The sequence below is a fragment of the Aegilops tauschii genome, chromosome 6 (genome assembly GCF_002575655.3).
Source record: "Aegilops tauschii subsp. strangulata cultivar AL8/78 chromosome 6, Aet v6.0, whole genome shotgun sequence".
In the NCBI taxonomy this organism is placed as follows: Eukaryota; Viridiplantae; Streptophyta; class Magnoliopsida; order Poales; family Poaceae; genus Aegilops; species Aegilops tauschii.
The window spans coordinates 252,155,405-252,170,869 of record NC_053040.3 but is presented as its reverse complement, the minus strand read 5'-3'; the positions used below and the strand labels follow the sequence as shown (position 1 = coordinate 252,170,869).

Genomic DNA, 15,465 nt, shown 5'->3' with positions numbered 1-15,465 from the left:
AGGCCCAAATCAGCCAACAACGGGCCGATCGTGTATTATTTTTTAAATTTAATATATTCAGCATAGTATTTATGAAAATTAATAAAAGATATATATTATTAAAAAATAGCCAAAATAATAAAGGTGTTTGGACCATGTTACTTCACGCAACACTTGTGGCACTTATCATTTGGATAAAAATATAATCTAATAGCTACCCCTACACAGTACCCAACGGCATGATACCAAAAGGAAAATATAATCTAATAGCTACCCCTACACAGTATCCAACGGCATGATACCAAAAGGAACATAAAAACGTTGCCACGACAGTAAAATCTTTCGTATTCTTCAATACCATATGTAACTAACAATAATCTTTAGTCAATAATCTTCCTTAAATAATTCACAGTCAAAATTAACATCAGAGAAAACATCTCGTCGCAGCAAAGCACAAAATATGCCACACGTGGGGATCAGAAGCCACTCAAAAATACTATCACTGTCATACTTCCCAGATGCAATATTCGTAATCGAGGAGTTCACTATATTTTACATTTATACCACCTCACAATTTTTTTGAGAAAGTCATTCTTCTGGCATCCCCTATTTTACCTTTGTACCCCACTTGCAATGAATTCAATCAAATAAAAATATACATGTATTGAACATTGGAACTTTATGGAAGAACTACTTTTCCTGCTCCAGTTTAGTGCACCATTTTCACACGCTCTACAAGTGCAACAGTAGAGGTGGACTACGGGGACTGAACAATCGGTTGGTCTGCAAAAGGGCCATATAACCAACCCCTGGCGATATGACCATAAGCAGCCTCCGTCAAGTGAATACCGTCCCAGCTCCAATGGGTCGATGGATCAGCGCAAGCAGTGGCACCAGGCTCCCCACATTTGGCTGTGACATTGAAGTTGTAAACGGATTTGGCAACAGACCCAGGAGACCCACAACATGCCCTAGGTAACTGCTTGTAAAATCCTGAATTGCAAAGTGGAAATGGTTAGGCCCTGCATTGTGCCATTATCATCAACAAGTGAGCATCTGCATACTTTCTAGTAGTTGAGACAGAAACCCCAAGACACTGAAATGGAAATTCTAGAGGACGAGTACAAGTTATCTAGTTATCACAGGGACATGTATCAAGCAACTGCACCACCAACCAATACTCTAAACTAATAAAGATACAAGCATCTTTTCAGGGAAAAAAATACAAGCATAAAGCATAACAAAGTTAACTGCCAACAAGTTGAGCAAGCAACAGATGGAAGCGACGGTGGACCACCAAAAAAGATGGATCAGCTATGCAATTCATAGATGTTTCTACCGTGTTTATTCCGGTGATCTAAGATTTGTGTGAGGACCACAATCCTGAGGATAAGGTACCGGAGAGTCATGTACCTCAGAAGGTCCGTCGCACCCGCACTAAGAAGCAATGTGATCTTTCTGCGGTGTGTCGCAGTAGCCGTTAAAAGGTCAAAAGAAAAAAGAAATTCAGAATGAGAGGTATCTTTTGGAATAGCAGAGGTCTTCAGGACTTGGCTAAAAGACAGTTTTTCGGATACTTCTAGAGAGTAGACTTTGGACTTCACCACTCTGGTGATTGGTCGTTCGAATTTTGCCACGCCTTTTTTGGACTTCATATGTGGTGGTGTTGATTTTTCGTGGTTTTGTTACCCCCGAGGGGAAGGTCTAGGGGCATTTGTTACGTGCGAATAATACTAACTTGAGGTTCTGAATATGGAGGTTGGTGACTTTGTGGTCAAGTTTCATGTTCACTCAAGTAATGGCTTCTCATGGGCTCTTCTGGCTGTTTATGGGGCAACACCTTTCCGCAAAAGGAAGTTTTTGAGGTCATGTCTCATATTGAGCGTAATAAAGCATTGGGGTTCCCCGCCGAGTTCTATTAGAGATGTTTGGGGATCATTAAGGGTGATCTTCTTCCAATGTTTGAGGACTTACACAATGATGATCTTTCATTATCTCGTCTCAACTTTGGAATTATCGCGCCTTTACCCAAGAAAGTGGATGTTGTTCGGATTGAGCAATTTAGACCATATGCTTGCAGAACGTTAGTTTTAAAATCTTCACAAAGGTGGGCACTAATAGATTTTCTACTATTGCTCATACGGTCGTGCAACCAACACAGATTGCCTTTATGACTGGTCGCAATATTCTTGAGGGAGTGGTTGTCCTTCATGAGACGATCCATGAGCTCCACACTAAGAAACTCGATGGAGTTATCTTTAAGATGGACTCTGATAAGGCCTATGACAAAGTGATATTCTTGAGGGAGTAGTTGTCCTTCATCAGACAATCCATGAGCTCCGCACTAGGAAACTCGATGGAGTTATCTTTAAGGTGGACTTTGGAAAGGCCTACGACAAAGTGGTATATTCTTCAACAAGCCCTTCGCATTAAAGGTTTTACGTCTCAATGGAGGCAACAAGTGGCTTCTTACGTTCATGGCGGGAGTGTTGCGGTCAAGGTCAATGATGACATTGATCATTATTTCCAGACCCAAAAGGATTGAGGCAAGGTAACCCATGTCTCCAATTTTATTTAATATTGTGGTGGACATGTTGGCTATTCTCATAGCAAGGGCTGAAGAGTATGATCAGCTTGCGGGCCTTATTCTGCATCTGGTTGATGGATGTGTGTATATCCTCCAGAATGCGGATGACACGGTCATTTTTATGGAACATAACCTTCAAAAGGTGATTAATATGAAGTTGATCTAGTGTGTTTTCAAATAACTTTCGGGTCTCAAAATTAATTTCCACAAAAGAGAGCTCTTCTATTTTGGTAAGGCCAAGAGGAGAGTCAGTACAGGCAACTGTTTGGCTGTGAGGTGGGATCCCTTCTGTTTATGTACCTCAGGATTCTTGTTCATTACTGTAAGCTCACCAACAAGGAATGGAAAATTAGTGAAGACCGCTTCGAAAAGATGCTCAGCAGGCTGAAGAGTAAGCTTTTGTGATATGGAGGGAGACTTACCCTCAATAACACTGCCCTTTCTAGTCTACCGATGTTCGTGCTATGGTTTTTGAAATACCCAAAGGGGTGTTGAAAAGGCTAGACTTTTATCGATCTAGGTTCTTCTCACAATGCAAGGAGCAGAAACGGAAGTACAAACTTGCTAAATGGGACATTCTGTGTAGGCCTAAGGATCAAGGTTGATTGGGCATTGAAACCCACTAACTCAAAACCAAGTGCTTACTCAGCAAATGGTTGTATAAGGAGAAAATCAAAAGTGGCAAATAGCCGATTTTCTCGTTGTATAAGCTAGTTAAGAGGAAGGTGTTTGGCAAGAGTAGTTGCATAACAAATACCTGAATTCCAAAACATCACCACAAGAAGATGCTAAGCCTACCAATTCACCGTTTTGGAGGGGCTTGATGAAGGTCAAGTCATCCTCTTTTAAGAGAGGTTCCTTTAAGGTTGGTGACGGCCAATTGACGAGTTTTTGGGAAGACGGATGGTTGGATGACACTCCATTAGCTCTACAATAATCGACCCTGTATAGTATTGTGTTCAGAAAAGAAGATTCGGCGGCTTCTATTCTTGGGGGATTCTGGACCTATTTTTTGCAGAAAACATATTTGGAAAACGTTCCAAGATCAAAGTTGCAATGCCGTTTTTGCACAGGACAGTAGTTCTTACCAAAGATAACCTTGCTAAGCATAACTGGCATGGTAGAAAAGAAAATCTTGTTTTTGTGATCAGGAGACAATTCATCATTTATTTTTGTCATGGATGTTTACTAACGTTATCTGGTGCACCAACTAGTATTCCAAATTTGTTTGGAAACTGGTTGGGTAGTTTTCACCATAAGCTGAAGGGCCAAAATTCGTGTGGGAGTTTGTGTCATTCTCAGGGCAATATGGAATTGCCAGAGTAACTGTGTGTGTTTTAACAAATCATCTACTCCTAATTTCTTGCACATTATCTACAGGGCAACGGCATCACTGCAGCATGTGGTCATCACTGCAGCATGTGGATGCATGCGCGCTTATGCGGCCAGAGATGAGGACTAGTATGTGACAAACTGTACTTGGTACACACTTTTTCCATTGTGAAATACTCCCATAATATAAGAGCGTTTTTGACACTACACTAGTGTAAAAAACACTCTTATATTAATGGGACGGAGGGAGTACCTATCTTAACAACATTGGGAGAACTATACACAGTTAAAAAAGTGACGTTGTAATAATAGAAAACATGTGTTTGCAGTTCATGGAGTACATATGTGTTTTGAGTTAAGGTTACAAGGATATTACAGTGGCTTGTACAACCCATAAACAACATTGTAAAAGACTAAATGTAAAAATGACTCCCTTAATCTAGGTGACAGTATGGCAGGTAGTATAAGTTCTGATTGGAGTACATAATGGAACCTAGCCCGACATGACCACTAAACCAGAAAACTAGCAATTGGGTAGCTCTGTAGTAGTACTAACCGAAGTGATAGCTAGTACCCTTTTACAAACTAGATAAATGATCCTAGAGCATGGGATTAGTAACCTTGCTTCTAATATACTCTAAACATGAGTAAGGTGCTTTGTGGCTGCAAGTTGTGTTCACCATTTTTGTCTTATGCTATGTGCTCCAATCTACTATAGAAGGCTAAAGAACTTCTTGCTGTCTGCCCGGATCTGAACTATCTAATTTTATATGTTGTGTGCCTGAGGCATTGTCACCGTCGCCAAAGGAAGACTCGCAAACAGGGTGGGATGACTCCGCTCCCACCCTCTAGCCCCGCCAAGCCCTCCCCTGCCTGCCGCCGACGCTCCCCGCCGGCCGCCCACCCCTAGCCCCCCTCTCCCCTCCCCCCAGCCATGGAGGCCCCAAGCGCCGCCCTTGCCGACCGCCGGGCGACCCTCTCCGGCGAGCGCGTGTCCTCCGGCGACCGCTGGCTCAGCTCGGAGAGCGAGTCCTCGGCGCGTTCCTACAGGGACGTCGCGCTCGCCCCGCCGGCCCCCGCTGCGCCGCTGGCAGCAAGGGCCCCTGGTCGCACCTCGCCGGCCGCTCGCGTGCCCGCCAGGCAACGCCTCGGCCCCCGCTCGGAGGTCCACCGCGTTTCCGGCGGGGCCGTGCTCGACGCGGATGGGTTCCAGCAGCCGCGGCGCAGGAACCGCCGCCGCAGCCCGAGCCAGGACGGCACCGCCAGCCGTTCACCTCCTCACTGCCGCAGCCCGTCTCCGGAGGAGGTTGCTGGGCTGTGCTTTCGCTGCCTCGACCACCGCCAGCGGGTACGCGACTGCACCAACGACGTCCGGTGCAGTCGCTGCCTCACCTCGGGCCACGAGTCTCGCAACTGCGACTTCCGGCGCAACGACGTCGCGCGGCCTCGCCGTGACGCCCCTGGCAGAGACGGCCCGGCCCCGGCCCCTCCTGCGCATCGTCGCGCCACCACCCCACCGGCGCCTCCCGCGCTCCCGCCGCCGGCCCCCGTTCCCCAGCCGCGCCCCGACGTGCCTTTGCGGGTCATCATGGCCAAGGTTTTTGAGTCGCCGACTAATCGCCGAGTCGTTGCAGCGTGGCTTGCTCGCGCAGGCGACTTGACTCGGGAAGCGAGTCGCGCGACTCGCTGGCTCGCCCGCGACTTGACGCGATTAGTCGGCGGCTAGTAGCCGCCAGTCGCGTGGCTTGCTCCAGATCGGCCCACCTGCCAGAGATATTTTTGGGGAGGACAAGAGGGGGATAAATAGAGGGCCACGCGGGAACTACAGAGGAAGACAGGGAAATGGAGGGAAACCGCGCGGGTCTCCTGACCTAGGACTCCAGATCGGCGGCCGCCGGCGACGTGCCCCTCCAGATCCGCCGACGACGTGCCCCTCCAGAGCCTCCTCCGCCGGTGACCTGCCCCCACTAGCCTCCTCCGCCTCCGCCTCCACCTTCTCCTGCGCCTGCGCCAGCAAATCCTGCAGGTATGGCTCGTCCCCCCCTCTGCCTCTCTTTGCTCTGCTTCTGCTGCTGTGTGCTCTGCTTCTGCTGCTGCTGTGTGCTCTGCTGCTGCTGCTGTGGGGACTGGGGAAGGAGAAGGACCGAAGGAAAGATAGCGTGGGGTGGGCTCTGCTGTAGATCTATGTGCTCTGCTGCTCTATGTACTGATGTAGTGATGTGCTCTGCTGCTCTATGTAGTATGTACTGATGTAGTGATGTGCTCTGCTGCTCTAATTAGTAATTACTAATTACTACTTGTGCTGCTCTGTTTTTTTCTGCAGGCACCTTGGCTGCAGCTAGAGGATGACTGACCAAATTGTCAATAGTGCAGCCGGCGGCAATGGGCCTGAGCCTGAGCAGTATGATCCATCCAAGGATCCTAAGCGGAAGGCAAAGTCGGGAGACCCTGGGTGGAAGTATGGGTATTGGCATGACATGAACAGGAGGGATAGGATACGATGCACATTTTGCGGGACAGATGTGCATGCTGGAATAGCAAGGTTGAAGGGGCTGATATCACTTGGGCTCAAGTTGACGAAGCTGTCGGTGCATCTGAAGGTCCATTGCGCAACCTTAGAAGCCGTGGGAGTGGGAGCCAGGCTGCTGTTACCCATGTCTATTCTCGATCTCGAGTGCAAAACCAAGTTGGAGAAGATGAGGACGAGGAGGAGGATGGAAATCAGGAGGTTGAGCTTGAAGATTATTCAACAAGTGAAGATGATCAAGAGGGAAATCAAGGTGAAGGTGAAGGTGGAGGTGAAGAGAGAGGCTCCATTGGCTTTGATGATGATCTGGATTACTAGGACGATTGATGGAACTTGGGCTGGTGTGGCTTCATTTTGGACATATGGAGTTGGGGGCTCTTGGGGCTGGTGTGCCTTATTTTGGACATAGGATTTGGGGCTGGTGTGCCTTCTTTTGGACATAGGATTTGGGGCTGGTGTGGACCGTGTGGCTTCTTTTTGGACATATGGAGTTGGGGGTTTGGGGGTTGGGCTGGTGTGCCTTATCCCTTATTTTGGACATAGGATTTGGGGTCGATTTGGGGCTGGTTGTTAAGAGTTAAGAACTTGGTAGTTCGTAGTTAAATGTAATGAACTAATGCTTAATTTCTGTTGTAATACTTGTTGCTGTGATCTGTGATGGTATTTATATGTAGAACTGCTGCTGTTTTCCTTATCTGAATCAGGTGATCAGGTGCAAAGAAAAAAGGATCATCAAGGAAAACAAATTGGGACAGATGGACACACAAGAAGTAAGTTCTCCTCTTTATTTCAACTCAAATGTGCAAGTTTCCTATTACATATATACTGCAAGGTGCAAACAACTTGATGCTCATGCTTGCTATTACATTTATACTGCAAGGTGCACCTGCAATCAACAAAGACGAGCTTGCACAAGGTCAGAAAGGGATTTCCATTGCCAACTATAAAAGATTGCAAGGTAATATCACTCCTAATTCTACCCCTAAATCCTATTCTAAGCCATGGCGACTTGGGGCGACTAATCAAGCCAAGTCGCAGACTCAAGCCAGCAAGCCACTAGCCACAGCCTTGGCGACTAGGCTTGACTCGGCGACTCAAAAATAGAGATCATGGCGCAGTCCATGGAGATGGAGGAGGCCGAGCGGGTCCTTGGCCGCGCCATGGTAGCCTCCATCACCGGCAACAGGCCGCAGGTGGCCACAGCCGAGGTGGCCAAGCTGCTCTACCGCTCCCTCGAGCTCTCCGAAGGCGACTTCACCGTGCACGAGCACCACCCCGAGGACTTCCTCATCCTCTTCTCCTCCCTGGACACCATGCGTCGTCTCAATGGCGAGCACTTCATCAGCTCGCCACGATTCGCGCTGTCGCTGCGGCCTTGGTGCAAGCTTGCGCATGCTGGCGCCGGCGGGTTTGAACACCGCGTCGAGCTCGAGCTCCGCGGCATCCCCGCCCAAGCTTGGCACCTCTCCACCGCCGAGCACATCCTCGGGGAGAGCTGCTGGATTGAGAGGCTGCACCCCCGCACGCGCTCTCGCGAGGACCTGGCCGTCTTCCGCCTGTCCGGCCACGTGCACCAGCCGACATCCGCCGTGCCGCCATCCTGGAGATCATCGAACTGCTACCAGCCCGCGTCCCCTCAGAGGCGCCGGAGGTCAGGACGCTCACGTACCCCTTCTCCATCGCGCTCGCACGCACTGCCCCGCTCCGGGCGCCCCCTCCCGGTGTCCAGGCCAATGACGACCCCGGCCGAGGCGGCGCCGGCAAATGGGCATGGCCAAGGCCAGGGCCCCGGTCATGGACGGGCAAGGCGCCGCGGCCGGAAGCGCAGGCGAACCGACGCAGCGCCGGCGGCCGGGCAGACGGCATGGCCATGGACGCCCTTGCTTGGCGCGCCTGCGACCGCTCGGGGCGGACCGATGGGTTGAACACGGCGACCTCCTGGCCCCGGCCGGCGACGGTGGCGGTGGTGCCGCCCATCCGGCCATCGAGAGATGGCATGCTATCGTGGCCGGGTCAGCAGGCCCCGCTCGTTCTCGTCACCGGGCCAAAAGAGGAAAAAGAGGGAAAAGAAAGGGCCTGCAGCAGCAGGCTTTGGCGGCAGATCCTACGCGAGCGGCTGTCGCATCCGACGACGACGCGAGGACGGTCGCGCAAGGGCCAGCTGGCGAGCTCCCACTGGTCGTGGGTGAGCCGGGAGGCCCTGGAATTTCAAACTCGGGCTCTCCCCACGATCCCGAGGACGATCCCGCGGGTCCCACCCCTGCCGCGGCTGATCCAACGCCGTGTCGGGATCTTGCCCTTTTGAGCCAGGTCCCAGACTCGCAGCCTGTGGTGCCAGAGGCTTCAGAACGGCCAGGATCGCCTGCCGCCTTGTCAGGGCAAAGCGGTGTCTTGCGTACTCCTGTCGCACTAGTGGGCCCAGGAATCCCCGCTGACCGGTCATCGCTGCCCCTTGACCCCACTTCTACGGTTTTGGCGGGAGGCGCAGCGGTTGCCGCCCAACCCGCTATCGCACCCGCGGCCGAGGCCTCCCCTCATCGCATGGCTGTTGCTGGGCCAAATGGGGCTGGGCCGCTCGCTGTTGAGCCTGCATCTCCAACTACGCTGCCCCTTGTGGCTGCTGCCGGGCCACCCGCCACTGGGGCACCGGAGGCCGGGGCCCAGAGCCCAATTTCCATACTGCAGCGGCCCCGAGGATCCTCCACGCCCGCGCCCAACACTCATCACCGCTCGCCTGTCCCCGAACCCCGCTCTCCGGCATCTGGACGGTTCGCATCGTCGCCTATCACGATGCGACGACCGCGTAGCCGCGCGACCACGCAGCAGGCTTGGACGGTCGGCGAGTTTCTGGCCGCGGCCACGAAGCACATCAGTGCGTCGTTGCCGACTCCTGGGAAGCGGCCACGTCGTCCCCTCCAACTTTGCCCCACGGCGAGGCCGTTCCGCGGTTGCGGCCACACCCGTGGCGGCGCCGCCGATGGCAGAACGGAGGGCCCATGTGCAGATCCTACGCACACTGGGGATTGTAGGCACCAACCAGAAGATCACAGCCATCGAGATGAAAGCCTACGACGACATGTTCGTGGCGCCAATCCCCCTGTCCGTGCTCAAGGCCATCGCCGCCCTGGTCGATCGGGAGATCCCAGCGTGCTTCGCCTCCCCCATGCGCGCAGCCACTGCCGGCGACAGCTAGGTCCGCCGGCCCATTCATCGTCGACCTCTTGTTCATGGATCACGGACTAAAAATCGCAGTTTGGAATGTTCGCGGCCTCAACTCGCGCGCCCGGCGTAGTGCAATCCGCTCTCTGTTGGGCACTACCGGCGCCTCCATTGTATGTCTACAGGAAACTAAGATGGCTTTGATCTACTCGCTCATTGTGCTAGACATCCTCGGCTCTGAGTTCGACGACTACACGTACCTCCTAGCCGATGGTACGCGAGGCGGCATCCTCCTCGCCTGGAAGAGCAGGGCTGTCACGATCTCCGACCCGCTGCTCACCCAGAACGCGCTCACGGCCAAGGTGTCCGTGGCCTCCGGGACGCCGTGGTGGCTGATGACGGTCTACGGACCCCAAGATGACGCAGATAAAATCCTATTCCTCCAAGAGCTGCGCGATATACGGGCGGCATGCCCCGGCCCATGGATGCTACGTGGTGATTTCAACCTCATGTACCGCACAGAGGACAAGAACACGGGTGGCCTGCATCGGCGCATGATGGGAAGGTTTCGCCGCACCATCAACGACCTCGCCTTGAAGGAGATATACCTCAACGGGCGTCCCTTCACGTGGTCGAATGAGCAATCACCGCCCACGCTGGTGCACCTTGACAGCGTTCTTTGCACCTCGGATTGGGAAGATGCGCACGGCGAATGCCACCTTCGATGCCTTGCTTCGGTCGTGTCGGACCACTGTCCGTTGCTGTTGGATTGCTCTCCCATGCCGGCGGCGCACAAACGCTTCCACTTCAAGGATTATTGGCTCCGGTTAGACGGCTTCCACGACACCGTTGCCGCGGCTTGGAGCTCGGTGCATGACGACAACCCCTTCCGGCGGCTGGTCAAGCATCTCCAGGCTACTGCTCGCCGCCTCTCGAGTTGGAGCGGCAAGTCCACGGGCAATATCCGGGAAAAACTTGCCATATCCCGCGAGCTGATCTTGCGCTTCGACAAAGCGCGGGAGGACCGGGTGCTCTCGCCACCGAAGGAGTGGCTACGCAAGCAGCTCAAGCTCGCCTACCTCGGCATGGCATCCATGGAGCGCACGATCGCTAGACAGCGCGCCCGCATCGCGTCTCTCAAGGATGGCGACGCCAACACGAGCTTCTTCCACCGGCAATGCTCCTGCCGGCGGCAAAAGAACCGCATATATAGCCTCGACGTGGACGGGCAGGTGCTCACAGATCACGAGGAGATGGCCAACCAACGCAGCGTTTTCGCATTTTGATGGATTGCTGGGCACCGCTATTGACCGGGAGCACACGCTGGACCTTTCCCAACTCATCGAGCCCGGCGACCTCGCATGCCTGGACGCGCCTTTCAGCCAGGAGATATGGGACGCGGTCAAACGCATGCCGGCGCGCAAAGCGCCTGGACCAGATGGCTTCACCGCGGAGTTCCTGCGCGCCTGCTGGAGCATCATCCGGCATGACATATGGGACGTTTTCGAGCTGCTTTACGCGCTGCGCGGGCGCGGGTTCAGCAAGCTCAACCAAGCGTTGCTGACCTTGCTGCCCAAACGCGCGGACGCCCACAAGCTCCGCGACTATCGGCCGATCTGCCTGATCCACATAGTGGCCAAGATCTTTGCGAAGGTCCTGTCACTGCGCCTCGCTCCCAAGCTCGACACCCTTGTCAGCCGCAACCAAAACGCGTTCATTGCCGGACGTAGCCTCCACGACAACTTCGTCCTAGTCCGGCAATCCCTCAAGATGCTGCACCAACTTGGCGCACCCAAGATCATGCTCAAAACTCGACCTCACACGCGCCTTCGACTCCATCTCCTGGCCCTTTCTCTTCGAGGTGTTGCGCCAGTATGGGTTTGGGGACCGATTCAGGGAGTGCCTGGCCATTCTGCTCTCCTCGGCGAGCACTCGTGTCATGGTCAACGGAGTTCCCGGCCCGCCAATCTGGCACCGCCGCGGCCTAAGACAAGGTGACTCCACCTTCCCGCAACTCTTCGTGCTGGCGGTGGACACGCTTGGGAGGCTGATGCATCACGCCCTACAGACGGGCATCCTCCAGCAGATGCATCCCCGACGAGCCATCCCGGCGATCTCTCTCTACGCCGACGATGTGATGCTTTTCTGCCACGCCCCTCCCGAGGAGATTGCCGCTGTCAAAGGCATCCTGGACGTGTTCGGTATGGCTTCTGGGCTCCGGGTGAATTACGCCAAGAGCTCTGCCACGGTACTTCACGCCGACGATTCCGTTGAGGGGCTGTTGGAGCCGCTTGGGTGCCCCGTCGTGGCCCTGCCGGTCACTTATCTGGGCATCCCGCTCTCCACTCGCCGCCCATCCGCGGCCCAGCTGCAACCCCTCGTCGACGCGGTGGCGGGCCGGCTCCCTTCTTGGAAAGTTGGCTTATGAACAAAGCGGGACGGCTGGCGCTCTCAAGTCGGTGCTTAGCGTGATACCGATTCATCAACTGCTCGCGCTAGCGCCTCCAAAGAAAACCCTGAAGCAACTAGAGAAGATTCAGCGCAGGTTCCTTTGGGCCGGCCGCGCGGACGCCCACGGTGGACACTACGACGTGAACTGGCGCCGGGTCTGCCGCCCGCTTGAATATGGCGGCCTTGGCGTCCAGGACCTCGAGCGCACTGGGCTATCGCTTCGGCTGCGCTGGCTCTGGCTCGCGCGCACGGACACAGATCGAGCTTGGCAGGGCTGGACCTGCAATTTACTACGGAGGAGCGCGCGCTCTTTTACGCCTCCACGACCATGGCCATCAGGGACGGCAGGACCGCCCTTTTTTGGGAGGATCGCTGGCTCGGAGGCCAATCCGTCCGCGAGCTCGCGCCCATGCTTATCCAGTGCATCCCCAAGCATCGCCGGAAGTCGAGAACGGTGGCAGAGGCCATGACCGGCAATAGCTGGGCGTGCGACATCCATGGTCTGCTCGGCCTCCCAAAGATTGGACAGTACTTGAAGCTTTGGCACGTAGACGTAGTACAGCATGTCAAACTGTCTAACGAGTCGGACAAGCTGCTCTGGAGCTGGACCGCCAACGGCGCTTACACCACCCAGTCTTGCTACCGGGCAACCTTCCAGGGAGCGATGGGCTGCCACTCCTGGAAGCTCATTTGGAGGAGCTGGGCACCGCCCAATGTGAAGTTCTTCCATTGGCTGGCATGTCAAGATCGCTGCTGGACCGCGGAGCGACTCGCACGTCGTGGCCTGCAGCACCACCCACGGTGCCTTCTATGCGACCAAGAACCGGAGACGATCAGGCACCTGATGCTCACGTGCCCATTCACTAAGCAGACATGGCATGAGGTCCTATCTTGGCTGCGCTTGCCGGCGCCGGCGCCCGAGCACGACGGCTCGCTCATGAACTGGTGGCTGCGCGCGAAGGAATTCACACCGCGAGCGCTTCGCAAGGCGCTCAAATCCGTGGCGCTTTTGGTGCCGTGGATGATTTGGAAGCATAGGAACGCGTGTGTTTTCGACCATGTGAGCCCATCGCTCAATGAGCTTGTTGACAGGATCAAGGACGAGACCCGATGTTGGGCAAAGGCCGGGGCTCAAGGGCTCAGGGTCGTTTTGCCATCATCCTGGGATGTCCACTGAGCCCCTGTCGGCTGTGTAAACCTGCCTCCTAGGAGGATGTAAATTCCCTCTCTTTCCAATGCAATGAAACGCGAAGGCCATTTGCGTTTTCTCGAAAAAATATTGTGTGCCTTTCAAGGCGAACGGAGGGAAATCGCTGACTAGGTAACAGTTGACTTTACACCAGAGAGAGAAAAGCACATGCACACTAAGATCCATCTGCGGTAATTACATCACTAAGAACAAACAACAGAACTCTTAGCTAAGGAAAGCCAATTCCAGTAGTGTTGTATCTGTTAAGCAAGGATATGAATATATGCATACAACCAATTTGCAAATCACTGAGTTCCGATGCTTCCGGAGTTAGCTATGGCAAAAGTTAACAGTTCAGTGTTTGAGAACTAACCAAACTTCTCAGGTTGAAGAATGAACTGGACAACTGGTGTGTAGTAGTCGCCGTATATGATCCGCACATTGGGGTACTTGGGCCGGAGCTTCTCTAGTGCTCTCTTGAGATGTGCATTGTGCACCCATGAGAACGTGTTGTACTGGCGGATGCACCCGCTCCGGGAGCCATACTCGTGGGCTGGCATATCGAGCATGTTCAAGTACACGGGAAAGCACCCAGTGGGCATCACCCCTGGCACAATAAGATCTGCTGCCCCCTCAGCGATCAATTCCTGCACCATACATGAACAATTAAAGTTGAAAGTACATTCGATGTGACAGCAAACAAATAACTCAAAGAAGCAATCACTACCTCGACACCGTCGGAGATGCCCTGGATGACATCCGGCATGAACTTGTAGGCCTCTGTAAGGCCCTTGCCTGCAAATAGGGGCGCATTGTAGTCGTTGCCACCAAACTCGCCAACAACGAACAGCGAGTTGGCATAGAATTCCTTGCATTCTTCTGCAAAAACATCACGAGAACGAAAGGTTCACAAGCAAATTCCCAATTATTTCACAATCAACCACCTACATAGCTGCAAAGGTGGGATTTAGACATTTACCCTTGGTGGAGTTGCAGAAGGAAGGCTTGAGATCACGGAACCACTGGATTTGGGTCATGAGGGCACCGGAGTTCCAGACGACCGCACCGAGGCCCCTAGCTTCGAAGTAGGGCGTGTCGAGCGCCGTCGCGCCGGTGATGGCGAAGTTGGCCCCGTGCTTGAAGTCCGAGTGATTGGCCTTGGACGGCGGCAGCAGCGACAGCCCGAATTCTTGCGCTACAATAACCGACCAAGCGCAGGAAACCCATCAGGACCGAATCTCGGAGGAATCAAGAAAGCAAACAAGAAATAACCAAATCAAACCGGGCACTCACCCAGGTGGTCGATGACTAGGCGGCCGTCGGAGCACCGGCCGGTGGGTTTGCCGAAGTAGGTCTGCCCGTAAGGCAGCCTCGCGGTGGTGAGGTTGTCTTGGACGCCGTTTGCTATCAGAAGATTGCCAACATCAGCCAGTGAGTCCCCGAAGTTGAACAGCGCTCGGTACTTCCCCTTGGCCGCCGCCTTAGCCGCGTCCACTTTCCCGGCCGACGCCGCGAGAAATACCGCCACGACCGCAATAGCGACAAGCGCCTCCCATCTACCCATCCGACCGCTCCTTGGGTCAGTCTACGCGGAACGGAAGAGAGGAAGAAGAGAAGGAGAAGGAAGACGATATGGTGGGTGGGAGAGCTAAGAGGAAATAGCCATCAAGGTTAGGGTTGGGGGGGTTCTTGTAGGCGAGGGCTGCGCTGGTGGCCTGGCCGGTGGCGGCTGCTCGTGTAGCGTTTTCTGGGCTGCCCGCGTCGCTCCCGCCGCACGAAGAAGGAAGAAGATTATTGCGGAGGTGGGAGCAGGAAGAAGATGGAAGCGAAGCGACCACGAAGCCGGCGGGCAAATTGGATAAAAATGACGTCGATGCGAAAGAAATTCACAAAATAAAATGTGGCCAAAAAGATTTAACCTAGCTAACCCTTCGGATAGCACCGACACATCAACACTACACTACATTGCTTAGAGCATCTCCAGCCCGTTCGGCCCCCCAGGGCGCCGAAAAAGAGCGGCCTGGGGCGAGCCGGCGCTAGATCGCCCCCTGGGGCTCGGTTTGCTCTAGTCACGCGCCCGCGGTCGCCGCGGGATCGGCGAAGTTCGTTTCGATTTTTTTGCAAACTCGGCGAAGTTCGGCCAATTTTCGATGAAATTTGTACAAAAACTTAAAAATATGCCGCCACCGTCGCCGTCGCCGCCACCGCCGTCTACATGCCGAGAAGCCTGTAGAAGCGGGT

The 15,465-nt window shown here is 54.0% G+C and overlaps 1 protein-coding gene across 2 annotated transcripts; it reads right to left on the bottom strand.

The window, feature by feature from the left end:
- Nucleotides 1-458: 458 nt before the first annotated feature.
- LOC109773388 (GDSL esterase/lipase At5g45910) lies at nucleotides 459-15,123 on the bottom strand. Of its 2 annotated transcripts, none has more exons than XM_020332081.4 (5): nucleotides 14,518-15,123; nucleotides 14,204-14,419; nucleotides 13,952-14,103; nucleotides 13,598-13,871; nucleotides 459-972 (listed from the first exon to the last, which is right to left on the bottom strand). In XM_020332081.4, exons 1-5 carry the CDS (start codon nucleotides 14,786-14,788, stop codon nucleotides 737-739), a joined length of 1,149 nt encoding a protein of 382 aa, XP_020187670.1. In that variant the 5' UTR covers nucleotides 14,789-15,123; the 3' UTR covers nucleotides 459-736. The 2 variants fall into 2 exon arrangements, with proteins under 2 accessions (XP_020187670.1, XP_040248388.1); XM_040392454.3 differs by lacking the exon at nucleotides 459-972 and adding an exon at nucleotides 7,192-7,311 and having other exon boundaries at nucleotides 14,518-15,112.
- Between the last annotated feature and the right edge of the window lie 342 nt (nucleotides 15,124-15,465).

Coding starts and splice junctions, on each gene's coding strand:
- LOC109773388 (XM_020332081.4), bottom strand. CDS start 14,788: ATGGGTAGATGGGAGGCGCTTGTCGCTATTGCGGTCGTGGCGGTATTT. Junction 13,872..13,951: donor GCATCTCCGACGGTGTCGAG/GTAGTGATTGCT, acceptor TGTATGGTGCAG/GAATTGATCGCTGAGGGGGC. Junction 973..13,597: donor TCTTCAACCTGAGAAGTTTG/GTTAGTTCTCAA, acceptor TTTGCAATTCAG/GATTTTACAAGCAGTTACCT.